The 12,233-nt window shown below is 46.5% G+C and overlaps 1 protein-coding gene across 10 annotated transcripts in view; it reads right to left on the reverse strand.

Annotated features, from left to right (window-relative positions):
- Positions 1–12,233, reverse strand: part of DLG3 (discs large MAGUK scaffold protein 3) — a 53,672-nt gene that overhangs the window by 6,746 nt on the left and 34,693 nt on the right. For 6 of the 10 annotated variants that reach the window (XM_087860091.1, XM_087860092.1, XM_087860099.1 and 3 more), the window contains 4 exons: positions 5,949–6,125; positions 5,651–5,726; positions 4,728–4,827; positions 1,036–1,077 (listed from right to left, as the gene is read on the reverse strand). In XM_087860091.1, the coding sequence (XP_087716217.1) occupies positions 1,036–1,077; positions 4,728–4,827; positions 5,651–5,726; positions 5,949–6,125 (395 nt within the window). Of the gene's footprint in view, positions 1–1,035; positions 1,078–2,809; positions 2,856–4,727; positions 4,828–5,650; positions 5,727–5,948; positions 6,126–12,233 lie in introns of all 10 variants that reach the window. The other 4 variants (XM_087860096.1, XM_087860095.1, XM_087860093.1 and 1 more) reach the window with 3 other exon arrangements.

Raw genomic sequence — 12,233 nt, forward strand, 5'->3', positions numbered from 1 at the left:
ACCTCCATTTCTCAGGAACTGTTCTTATAGGTAACAGTCAACTGTGCTCAATTACCCTCTTGCTCTGGTAAGAACCACAGGGAAGCTTCAACTGATCGAGAAATACTGCCCATGTCCCCTAATCTGCAGGCAGGGGAGTCAGGGCACTCATGCAGGCTAACTTTGCCCTTTTAAGGGTCTACTTATCCCCCCTGCGCTGGAAGAAATATCCAGATAAGTGGCTCAAGGCTGGGCTAAGGTCCCCAGTCCCCTTTAAGAGCAACGCTGAGCCCTGCACTCTCCTCATGGTAGAGCTCCATACATCCTAACAGTGATGAACTTCCCCTAAAATAGCCACCAAGCCACTTGGTTCGGGGTGCCTGGAAGTCCCCTAGGGGCTGACAGCAGGGCTGGGGAAGGCAGCAGTATTTGCATCAAGCCCCAGGATGCCTGCTCACAGGCTTCCTCTGAGCCTGAGACTTGTGGGCAGATTGTGCAAGACCTCCAGCCACAGCTCCTGAGAGGCCAGTGCTCCCAAAGTTTGTGGGGATCCAACTGTGGCTTCTCTGGCTTGGTTACGGGATCTCTGCAGGAAAACTGGGCAGTTACCAGATTGCTTAACCCAGCAAGAAGACAAAGACACCGAGCCTTAACCTGGGAGGTCCTACAGCCCTGGAAAGGCAATTCAGGACAACATCCCACAGGAGCCATTTGTCTTTTGGTCTCTAAGCAAATCTGTAAAACTGGCAGCATTTACAGCCCAGGATGCCCATGGCAGGGATTTACTCACTGGCAGCTCACCCTTTCCAGGGCCCCAGGGACGGCTTTAGGTCAGGTCCTGGCCAGAGTGCAGGCCTTATACTCTCCTTTAATTCATGGCCTAAGCCCCACCCCATCAGGACAAAATGGCCACAGCATTTCCAGGATCTCAAAGTGTACATGGCTAAACGAAGCACTAGCCTCTGAACAGAAATGGCAGCCATGCAACGCTGGAATGAGGATGGCTGGGACACATGGTGGCGCTACACGACATGGGGGAGAACGACACACACTTACTGGAACTGCTTTCGCTGTCACTGGTGTTGGATGTCACTCCCTCTGCAAGCCAACAAGAAAGAGACTCCGATTCAGAACACACCACTGAGAGGTCACACGCGGCACAAAACTCAGATCCTCCAGGAGGCAAGACACTGAGCTGCCAAGTCAGGCCGCAGGAGGCCTGCCACATCCAGGCTACCAACTGGAAGGCAGAGCTCCAGTCCTGAGCCCCCGGCCACCTCATACTTGTCCCCAGAGCCCTCTCAGTTGGCCGAGTCCCTCCCTATACACTACAAGCCTTCCATTCTTCAGCAGCATCCTCTTCATCTGAATCAAAAGAACTGACTTGGATGGTTTCCAAATCCTATCTCAAAATGCATCTCCCAAGGCTAACAACAGGAAAGGACAGGCAGTGACAGTAGCAAGGAGTCCGGGGACCAGGCTGCTCCTGAATTCCCTCCCCCAGACAGAGCCCCCGAAGTACAGAGTTGTGCAGTGCTCCAGAACTAAGAGGTTAAGCACTGGTAAGTTGAGCTGTCACCAGGGAATGAGGCTCTGACCGTTCGGTGGGACCAGCAGCCCTTCTGCCACCACTATCATCTAGCCTCCTCCTCCTCCTAGCTTGGCCTCAGTGGGGCGGGAGGATGCTCCTCCATCCACAGTAAGACAGACGCGTCAAAATACGGAGACGACAAACACAGAACACTGGGAGGCCAAGACAACCGTCCTGTCTCAGACCACTGGGACTTGCCCACGTCTGAGTGTGGGCACAGCCGCCACACTCAAAGGAGGCACAAGGGGCAGTTTGGCCCAAACAAAGGCCAGTGCTCCCAAGACGACAGGCAAATGAAGATGAAACATGAACATAACAAATGATGGACAGAGACACTGCTCGTTTCAGCCAAGATGACACTGTTCCAGACTGCGATATGCTGTGGCCCCGTAGGAAGGACTGCATGAGCTGTCACCCAAGGCTAGTTCTTGAGCAATCCCCCCGGAAGCTCCTTTACCTTCACACCTTTATCACTTATTGAAGGAGAGTATACGCTGACAGAACCTGCCCAGCACAGCCATGTACGTGCCCCACTGTGCAGAGAGGGGACGCTAAGATGCCGTCCTCTTGGTCCCTTCATTTTCCACTCTAAAATTATTTTCCAGAGAGGACAGGTCAGAGTTTTCCTGAGCTAAGGCGCTAGATACATATGTATAGATGGTCCATAAATGCCGCTGAGACCCCCCTACCAGCTCAGCCCCCTACAGATGCTCCATGGAAAGCTAGCCCAAGGCTGTTTGCCGAGGCCCCTGGACCTGCTGGGATGTCCCAGATGCATGATGGGTAAAGGGCTTCACAGTACTCTTGCCCCTAGTTAGAGAGACCAAAACAGCTCATTCTTAAGCCCAATTCTTTGGTGCTGTGTCGCTAGGAGAAGAAGCCAACCATCGGGCACCCCTCACCTCAACAATAGGCTAGAGATGAGCTGAGTGGTCACCCCTGGAGAAGTACTTCTTGCCCACCTCATTTCTAAGGCGGGGCGCCAAGATGGCTCCCCACCCCTTCAAGGTACAAAAGGAAAACACAGACGTGAATGATAGGCTTTTATTAGGGTACCAGGGATCCAGAGCAAAAGTGTGACATTCAGAGCCACTTGTTCCTCCTCCTGCTGTGGTGTCAGAGTCCTCACAACTTTGTCCTCCCCTCACCCTTTGCCCTCACCCACGTTCCCTATACCCCCAACCCCAGCATCTCCACTCATGCCAGAAATACAGTTAGTGGTGTGTAAGTTTGACTTACTCAGGTTCTTTGCTCCATAATAATCGTCACTTAACCCAGGGAAGTCCTGATTTCACAGACAGCAAGGACAAAGAGAGAGGGGAGGAGGGGAGGGAGGGAGGGAGGGAGGGGGGAGGGAGGGAGGGAAAGAATTGGGACAAAAGAGAAAATAGAGAAAAAAGACAAGGGGAAGGAAGAATACAGAGCCAGGTGAGCATTAGTGACAGAAGTATGAAATACTATGAAGACCTATAATTATAGTGAGGTTAAGAATTTTGCTACAGAAAGAACACCCCAGATCAGATAAGATACGGGTACTTCATACTGCCCAACTTGCTGCCAGAGGGCTTTGGAGCGGACTATCTTTCTGAGGTGGTCTACAGTCTACAGCCCCAACAGGACAGAACAGGTAGACTCTCCAAGGCTTCGAGTACCTGTTTTGGCTGAATTTGTACTTATAGAGCCCAGGTCTCTGCTCGGCCCTTGTAATCACCACTTCCCTCTGAGGGTGCACCACAGAGCAGGCAGAATTATCATCATCCCAGGGAGCCTTCGCCTAATACTGACTCACTCTGTCCCGACCCTTCAGGGAAAGCTTTGTGCAGTGTCAGGTGTGGCCTTCAAAGCTGACTTGAGTTGTGCAGACCACAGGGGATGAGCTCAGCTTCTGGAGGATAAGCACTAAGTGGTTTCAACTTTCACCCAACAGGAAGCCCCCACCCCTCAGCTGGGCCACCCAACAGCGAACCCTCCCCAGGTAAGATCGAGCATGGAGGTTCTGAGGCTGATCCAGGGAACTGTGGTGACCTCCCTTCAGACCATCTCCCACCACTCATGAGCAGAACCAACTGCAGCTCCTGCTTCTTACTGGGCTACTCAGGATTATGACCCATAACCTCCATTTGGATGAAGGCACCCTTGGATTGACTAGCTACCACTACAGACAGCAATGACCTACATAGACCATGACCATGAATCAGGCTGGCCTAGACAAAGTCAGTCTCCTGCCAGTCCCAACAGTCCAGGACCCCAAGGCCCTTCCTTAAGAGGCAGCAGAGGAGAGGCTTACAATCCACCATGAGCCATATGAGAAGTGTTTTACCAGCTTGACCTGGTGTTTAAGGTGAGGGTCAGAGCAGTTAATTTCCGAGGCATATGGTAGAATATGAATATTTCTCAGGATTACGTTGGTTCTTAAAAGTCAGCTTATGGCCTTTTCTACCATTTACTGTTGTTTAATAAATCTTTATTTAGCCCATGTTGAGTAATCCCCCTTCTACGTCATTTCCTTAAGCAGGAAGAATTTTATTTTGAAGGCTGGCTCTGTATCTGGAATGACAGTGAGTCTGTTGGAGCCATGTGGACATATGCACATGCACGTAATTCAAGAAGCAGGTCCAACTCCAGGTGTCCAGGGAAGAAAAGGCTCTTCTCTTAACACAGATGAATGAAGTTAAGGGAAAGAAAACACAGGAGGAAGAAGCCAGGAGAGCAACGCTGAGTCCCTAGACCTGGTTCTCTTGAGAAACCATTCTTCTAAACCTGACGCTGTGGCTGAGAACTGATCACTACCACAGCAGAGCTTGGCCTGGCACCCCCAATGCCAGTGCCAGGGATGCCCTGGTAGGCCAGCCTTGGAACCAGTTGGTCCTTAGAGCCTCCAACTTTCTTTCGGAGTGAGCAGCTGGATAAGAGAGACCCAACGTCTCCCTGTGCAGACCAATTTCTACACTGACTGCAAATAAGCAAATATGCACACGCACACACACACATGCACGCATGGACGGACGGACGGACGGACAGACACACACACACACACACACACACACACACACACACACACACACGCTTTCCGCATCTTCTCATAAGGGGAGGTGCAAATGAGGAAGAGAGGGCGGGGCTGTGGACAGTCTGCTCTCTGTACCCTGCTGCTACTTACGTTCCTGTATGCTGCTCTCCTGGGCCATGTTTTCTTTGCTCTTGTAAAATGGAAACTTTCGAGAGAGGCGGAAACTCTTTTTACGTTTCGTTTTGATCGACTGTGAAAGAACATGAAGATGGAGGGGAAGGACAGAAGAAAAAAAAAACAGAACAATGGATTTTAAAGCATGCAAGAAAAACTAAAATGGAGACAATGGTGAGCTAAATAAAAGACCATTTCTCACAAATGGAGTCTATGAGATTAAATGAAAGTTGATGTAAGAGGAAAATTATGTTTACAGGAAAATGTTGTAGGGATGTTAGAGGTGTCTACTTAATCCAGACTCACAGCACTCACTGGCACTTTCTAAAGGACAAAGGTCACCGTAGCCTCCTGGACACATGCCCTAAGGTGCCACTGATACACACAGAGTCATCTACTCCGTGTTTCGCTTCCCTCTACCGCTCCAGAAGTTCTTTGGCCTGCGAAGCTCACAGAAGAAAAGGGGTGAATGACTGAGCTCTCATGCCTCATTGGTCTGAGGGGAGGTGGTCGGAGCTCTGAGGCTGGCCTTCCTCGCTGGGTAACAAGGCCAGGTTCTGTTCAGGGTCCCCACAGCTCTGACAGGGTCTGCGACCAGGGAGATACCCACAGATGGCTTCATGTACCCGGAACAAGTCAGCCTTTCCAGACAGTGCAACTCCAACACATCTTCCAGAGCCAGTAACCCAGGGGGAAGGGGGAAGGAGTACAGACTGGACACAGAGTTTCAGTGCCCTCTCTCTGCTTTCTGAAAAGCAGTCAGTGTTCTGATAGGACAGAGTCAGCCCCCTGAAAAAGAGATTCTGTTGTGCTCCCCAGTTGTCTTATCCAGCAGACAGACTCCAAGCTTCTTACTCCTCTTCACATATTGGCTGACTTCCTTGGGGATCCCCACTTACCCTGTTCGACTCAATCATCCCTGTCCTGGCATGGAACTTCACGGTTTTCAATCGAGCTCTTTCTTTCTTTTCCACCCTGTTTTGGAATCAGAAAGGAGTCGTGTTACTAACTGCCAGTGCTTGGTCTCCGCAGCCACCTTTGGCTCCCGGAGTCATAACTGTGTCTTGAGCACCAACTCTACCGAAAAGGAATGATACAACACATCCACTGCTCTCAAGCAACTCAGAGCATAACAGGTACAAAAGAAAGCAATACCAGCAAAAGGGCAAAGAAGGCCTCAAGATCATGACCACTCACCTCTTCTTACTGGGGATCACGCCGATTTGCTCGCTTTCTCCATGCGGGGTCACCAGTCTCGCCTGCCACCACTCATCATCAGATGCATTAATGACGTGCAGAATGTCACCATAGGAGAAGCTGAGCCCCTGGCTTGGCAGGCAGCTGTCCCGAGTTCGATCATAATCAAACAGGGCCCTGAAACACACAGCGAAATGAAGTCATCATCCTAACCCTGAACACCAGGAGCCTGGCACTCTTGAAAGGATGGCAGAGGAAGGCCCACCCAAAGAGTCAGCACAGACCCAGAAGCCTCAGATCAGACCAGAGGGAATTCCCCAGGAGACTGCATCCTTCCTCTGGTCTCAATGTTACAGATATGTGCCTCTTCTCAAAGAAATATCCCATTCTCCCAAAAAGGGGAATAAGAGAAAAATCTTTCATGAGTCCCAATGACTCAAAGATTCTATCTAGACACAAGGTAGAAGTCCAGAGCAGAACACACAACAGTCCCCCCCTCCCCCACATCCCAGGGAAACAAGTTAGCTCTACCAAAGGGCGTCCTCGGTTTACAAACATATCCTCAAAAAGTAGTTGAAGGCAGGACATAAAAATGTTAACTACAGTGTCAAACAATGAATGGTAAATGCTGCAGAGACACAAAAGAGAAAAGGACCCCGTGTCCTGGGACAACGAAGGAAAAAGCTAAGGCTGACATTCACCCACACAACGATAAAGTTGAAAAGGACCCTGCAAAGAAACCTCCTAGTTTAGTCTCTGACTCTTACACAGAGGGAGAGGGAGGCTCAGGGAGGAAGAATAAGGTGACCCACATCACACGCCTGCCTAACCTAGGATGGATGCCAGGTCCTCTGACAAGACATGCAGAGTAGAGTGATAAAGGAGAAGGTGGGGAAAGGCGGGAAAGGAGCTGTACCATCCAGGCTTGAGAAAAAGGAGGAGCCCAACTTGGCTGTAGCTGGAATCCTAGGAAATGTGGTTGGAAATAAAGGTCCATGGCAAGTTTTGGAAGGCCCTGAATATACCTGATCCAGTGGCCCCTGAAGATTTGAGCAGGGAAGTGACAAGTCAAGACAGCCTTTAGGAACATCAATCCACCCTCATATGTAATGGGATCATCGTGTGGAGTGGGGTGGGGTGGACTGAAGGCAAATTTAAACCCACACTACAAGCTCAAATCCTTCACCATCCACGGCTGAGTCCGGCTCTGGTGACGCTGGGGCTTCACACCGGAGCTCCCAGCTTCACGGGATAAACTCACCTGCACGGAAGTGTCTACTTTTCTCATCCACTGGATCTCTGCTCATAGAGTCACTGCGAATGGGTGATTTCAGTGAGAAGTTTGTATTTTTCTACTCGCCATCTAGGCTCTCTTTTTTATATTCTCTGTCAACACCTTTGTACACACAGCCCGGTGCGTTTCCAAGAACTAGTTCCAAGATTTAGACTTCTACCTGTAGTTCGGTGGTCTGTGGCTCAGCTGGAAGCTGCGAAGTAAAACCCACTATTTCCCCATGTGCAGGCCCAAATGCAATACAGAAGGTAGTAAAACTGGGCAGAGTGAACTACCCGTCTACTTTTTAAACTTCTTGAAACAGAATTCTTGAGAAAGCAGTATCAGATTATTTGAAAGTGAAAATACCCAAACTCTGACATAAAGCCCTTTATCTCCCTCAGTGTATGCACTCAAAGCAGTAAGGAGAGAGGCCGGACCAGCAGATCAAGGCTCTCTACCCAAGAGCGTCTTTCCCGGCTCCGTGTGACAGGATCAAATCTGAATGCATTTGCCCTGCATTTGAAACTCAGTTTCCTAAAGCAAGGGAGGCATTTTGTCAGATGTTCCTACGAAGACGTGCACGGTGAAGACCTTATTCTAAGTGACAATGAGAAACACTAAATGTCATTCTGGGCTTCAAAGATTAAAACAAATGTAGTAAGGAAAAGAACAGAACTTGGATTAAGCACAAATTAGTTTGGGGAGGGAAGAAGGGAGATATTAAAATGAATTAGGAGAGATTAGGATGAGGTTGTAAACACTGGAAGGGAGAGCTTACTGGTGACAATCCAGGGACAATCCAATATATATTCTAGCACCCCACAGAACCGTATCTGACCTTTGCCAACAGCAGTAAGAAGCTGGAGCACATATGATCAAGTTGATATAAACATGTTTTCTGGATGTCAGGAAGCCAATTATTGGTCATTTTTTTTAAACATCTGAGATTGAAATGAAACTAATATGCCAGGTCACTTCCAAGAGGAATTTCAGATACCTTACCATATTAAGACACACGTACCACGAGCTAAGTAACAACAAAGTAAGTGTGGATCCCAGTCACTGAGAAAGCCAGCAGTGAGCACTGCACACGGCCGGCGGCGCCGTCTGCTTTGCTTTTACCCACAGGCACAGGGGCCTTTTACAACTTTACTTTCAAAAATAAAGTCAACATAAAAAGAAACTGCTTTCAAATATTTGTGCTGTTTCTTTCTCTTTTCTAACACATTTCGAAACCACTGCTGCTTCTTGCTACTTGTTGATTACTTTTTTTTTTTTTTACATTTTAGACACTAGATATTGGTTTTCTTTTTTCTTTTTAAAAAAATTTTATTTATTTATTTGAGAGAGCGAGAGAGATCACAGAGGGAGAGGGAGAAGCAGACTCGCCACTGAGCAGGGACCCTGACGCCGGGCTCGATCCCAGGACCCTGAGATCACGACCTGAGCCAAAGGCAGTTGCTTAACCTAACCAACTGAGCCACCAAGGCGCCCTGAGATACTGGTTTTCGATAGCACTCACCTATCCTTTTGCCATTGTCCTCCCAATTTAGTTATATCACATTTTGGGGGGATAAATGATATTTAATTTTACATTATTATGTAAATAGTGTCCATAAATAACTACCTTCCCTTTCCTAGAAGGTTTCGCTATGGTTTCTTTCCTGCCAGAAACACTTAATTTTTTTATCGGGTTATTTTTCTTTCTTTTTTTTTTTTTTAAAGATTTTATTTATTTATTTGACAGAGACAGCCAGCGAGAGAGGGAACACAAGCAGGGGGAGTGGGAGAGGAAGAAGCAGGCTCATAACGGAGGAGCCTGATGTGGGACTCGATCCCAGAACGCTGGGATCACGCCCTGAGCTGAAGGCAGACGCTTAACCGCTGTGCCACCCAGGTGCCCCTATCAGGTTATTTTTCTAACATCCCTATTATTTTGTAACTTATTTAACACAGAGGTCTATTTAGCTTTACTGTTTCTTTTTGTTACAGCCAAAATATTTGAAAGCAGTTTCCTCTGTAGAGCCAGAAAAGAGGAGAATAGGAAAATGATGTATTTTTTTGCAGAAGATATTGTAGTATTTGAGATTTTATAGTATTCATATGCATGAATTTCATTAAAATTTAAATTTATAAAAGCTCATTATAGATTATTTGAAAACCATAAAGTCTAAAAACAGAAAAATCACATTTAATATAACTCAGAACCGTTCTTCATATTGTTGTGATACTGTATAATATTATGTAATAAGTACACAAAAAACAGATTTCACTGAGACGGAAACATGGTGTATATGTAAAATTTGGGAACATTAGTTGTCACTTGAAATTGTATCATTAATATTTCCCATGTCATGGACTATTCATCCAAACTACTATTTTTAAAGATGATACAATATTCTATTCTTAAGGATATTCATTAATTAAGCAAGTATTTTTGAGCATCTAATATGCTCAGGCACTCTTCTGGGTGTTTAAGGGAAAAAAAAAAAAAGGAAAGAAAGCACCTGGCCTGAGTCATTTACTTCCGGTAAGGAACATGTTTGGCTCTAAGTTCCCTGGCAAACAAGGCAAAAAAAAAGGGGGGGGGCTGTTTCCCAATAAAAAATGGTCCCCAAGTCTATCTGGATTTTGTTTGATGAATTTGTGGATGAGGAACACTGAACAACAGAATAAAGTATGTATTTAAACTATGATTTTGTTAAAGACATGGCAGCACATTTGAATTTGAAATAAAAGAAAATGAATTTGAAATTCTGAACCGTAACGTCATTCTCAATTGAGAATGTAAAATGAATGAACAAGAATTTCTTTTTCTATCAGTCAGAACTACAAATGGAAAAAGAGCTTTGCAGGACATCGGAGCCTCAGAGGTCTCTAAGTTTCTTTCTAGCTCCAGCATTTCATGAGCTCAAGTCTTCCCTAAGTCTTCTCTACCAGGTTAAACATGCCCAATTCCCTCACCAGTCCCTCCACTATCATGACGGTGATTTATTTTCCAAATCCACAATGTGGATTTTCTCTAAATCCACTTTCTCTCTTTTCCCGACAAAACTTTATTTGACTATGAGCTAGAAAACTTCCTCAGAAATGATAGAAAGCAGGCCCAGAGGCGCCTAGAGTTGTACGGTGGGTGACTCTCACACTGGGGCTCTTAATTCTCAGAAACATTTCATGAGGTCTAAGTCACAGTCACATTACAAACAGGAAAAAAAAAAAGCTAACTCCCCACTTGGCTATGTCTAAAAAATACCTTTCTTCCATTATTCAAACATTCACTTTGTCTACTTTGTGTGGGGCGCTGTGTTTGATAGGTGGGAGACACAAAAGCAAGATTAAGTCCTGGCCTTACAGAGTGTGCTGGCCAAGTATGTGGTAGTGAGAGGCACGAAGGCGAGATAAGCCCAGGCCTAAAAGCTTTCAGAGGGAGCATAGGTCACACCTAACTTGGGGAAGCTATGAGGAAGGGTTGACTTTTGAACTGGGCCTCAGTGAAGGTTCGGGATTTCAAGAGAGAGGTGGGGAGACGCCCTTCTGGCTAGAAAGAACAACATGAGCAAAGGCTTAGAGGCAAGCGACACAGGGTGTGTGGTGGGGTCAGCAGGACCCATATTTGGCTGCAGTGCGAGGCGCTCAGTCTGCAGTCCAGCTAAGGAGTCTGGCATTCACTTAGTAGGCGCTGTGAGACCGACTTCAAGGTCTCAGCTTTTTTTTATCATTACCAGGCTAAACTTTCATGTGGAAGGTACAATTAAAAGAGAACAAGGGGCGCCTGGCTGGCTCAGTCAGTAGAGCACATGACTCTTCATCTCAGGGTCGTGAGTCTGAAGCCCCACGTTGGGCATAGAGCTCAAAGAAAGAAAGAAAGAAAGAAAGAAAGAAAGAAAGAAAGAAAAGAAAGAAAAGAAAAAAGAAAAGAAAAGAAAAAAAACTAAAAGAGAACAGGCTGTGTAGTAAACTGAAACCACCTTTCAAATGATGTATATTTTATGGAATCAGAAAAAAGTACGTAAATTAGACCTTAATGAATTTTGGGGGCAGCTGGGTGGCACAGCTAGTGAAGCATTCGACTCTCGATTTCGGCTCAGGTCATGATCTCAGGGTCGTGAGATCCAGCCCTGTGTCGGGCTCTGCACCCAGTGCAGAGTCTGCTTGAGATTCTCTCTCCCTCTGCCCCTCTCACCATCCCATCTCTCTCTCTCTAAAATAAATAATCTTTAAAAAAATTTTTTTTAAATTTTATTTTGAAAAAGTATCGACTGCCTATGTGAGATCTTTGAGAAGCATGCTAAACTGTGGCCATCTAGCAGTGATGATCTGTCTTAGGAACAGCCTAGAATCTAAAAGTGACAGGAACTGACTGCTTGTTACAAATGCCTCAGGTGGGAACTGGTAAGAGGATTAAGGAAAACCTTTCTCCACAACATGGATATATCCTCCCACCCACCCGTTTTTATCCTTAGGGCAAGCACTAGAGAAAGTCAAGGCAGATACCATACCACCCCTTTTAAACAGGACTTTAACCACTGTCCTGAAACTGAAATCCTATACATGGAAGGCCCAGATGACATAGCAACAAAACTTTCCAACCTCTGACTCAAAAAGAGTGAGCAGAAAAAAAGAAAGCCAATACCTATTTGTCTCCAGACACCTAGAATCACATTTAACCACTCTGGTACCTTGGTCCCACCCCGTGTACGTGAGTTTATTGACAAGATGGTGTGTTGGGAGACTAGGCACCTCAGAAACCCTTTATTCTTTCTGGGTCTAGATAAAAAGAATTTCAAGAAAGCCTCTGAGTTGAGGACTGGTCAGTTCAGAGGGAAACACTATGCCAGGAGAGAACAAAGCTTATGGAAATATTATCATCTACAGCCTAAGATCACAGTAAGTGGTCTACATAAAAGATTGTTCTTCAACCCTGAATATGTTCCTCCTTGGTTATGGCCACGCACCTCTGTGAAGCAAGGGAAAGCCAGATCCTGGGTTTTCCTGCAACTTCTCAAACA

Source organism: Ursus americanus, chromosome X, assembly GCF_024610735.1.
Source record: "Ursus americanus isolate L20-20 chromosome X, mUrsAme1.1.p, whole genome shotgun sequence".
NCBI classification, from domain to species: Eukaryota; Metazoa; Chordata; class Mammalia; order Carnivora; family Ursidae; genus Ursus; species Ursus americanus.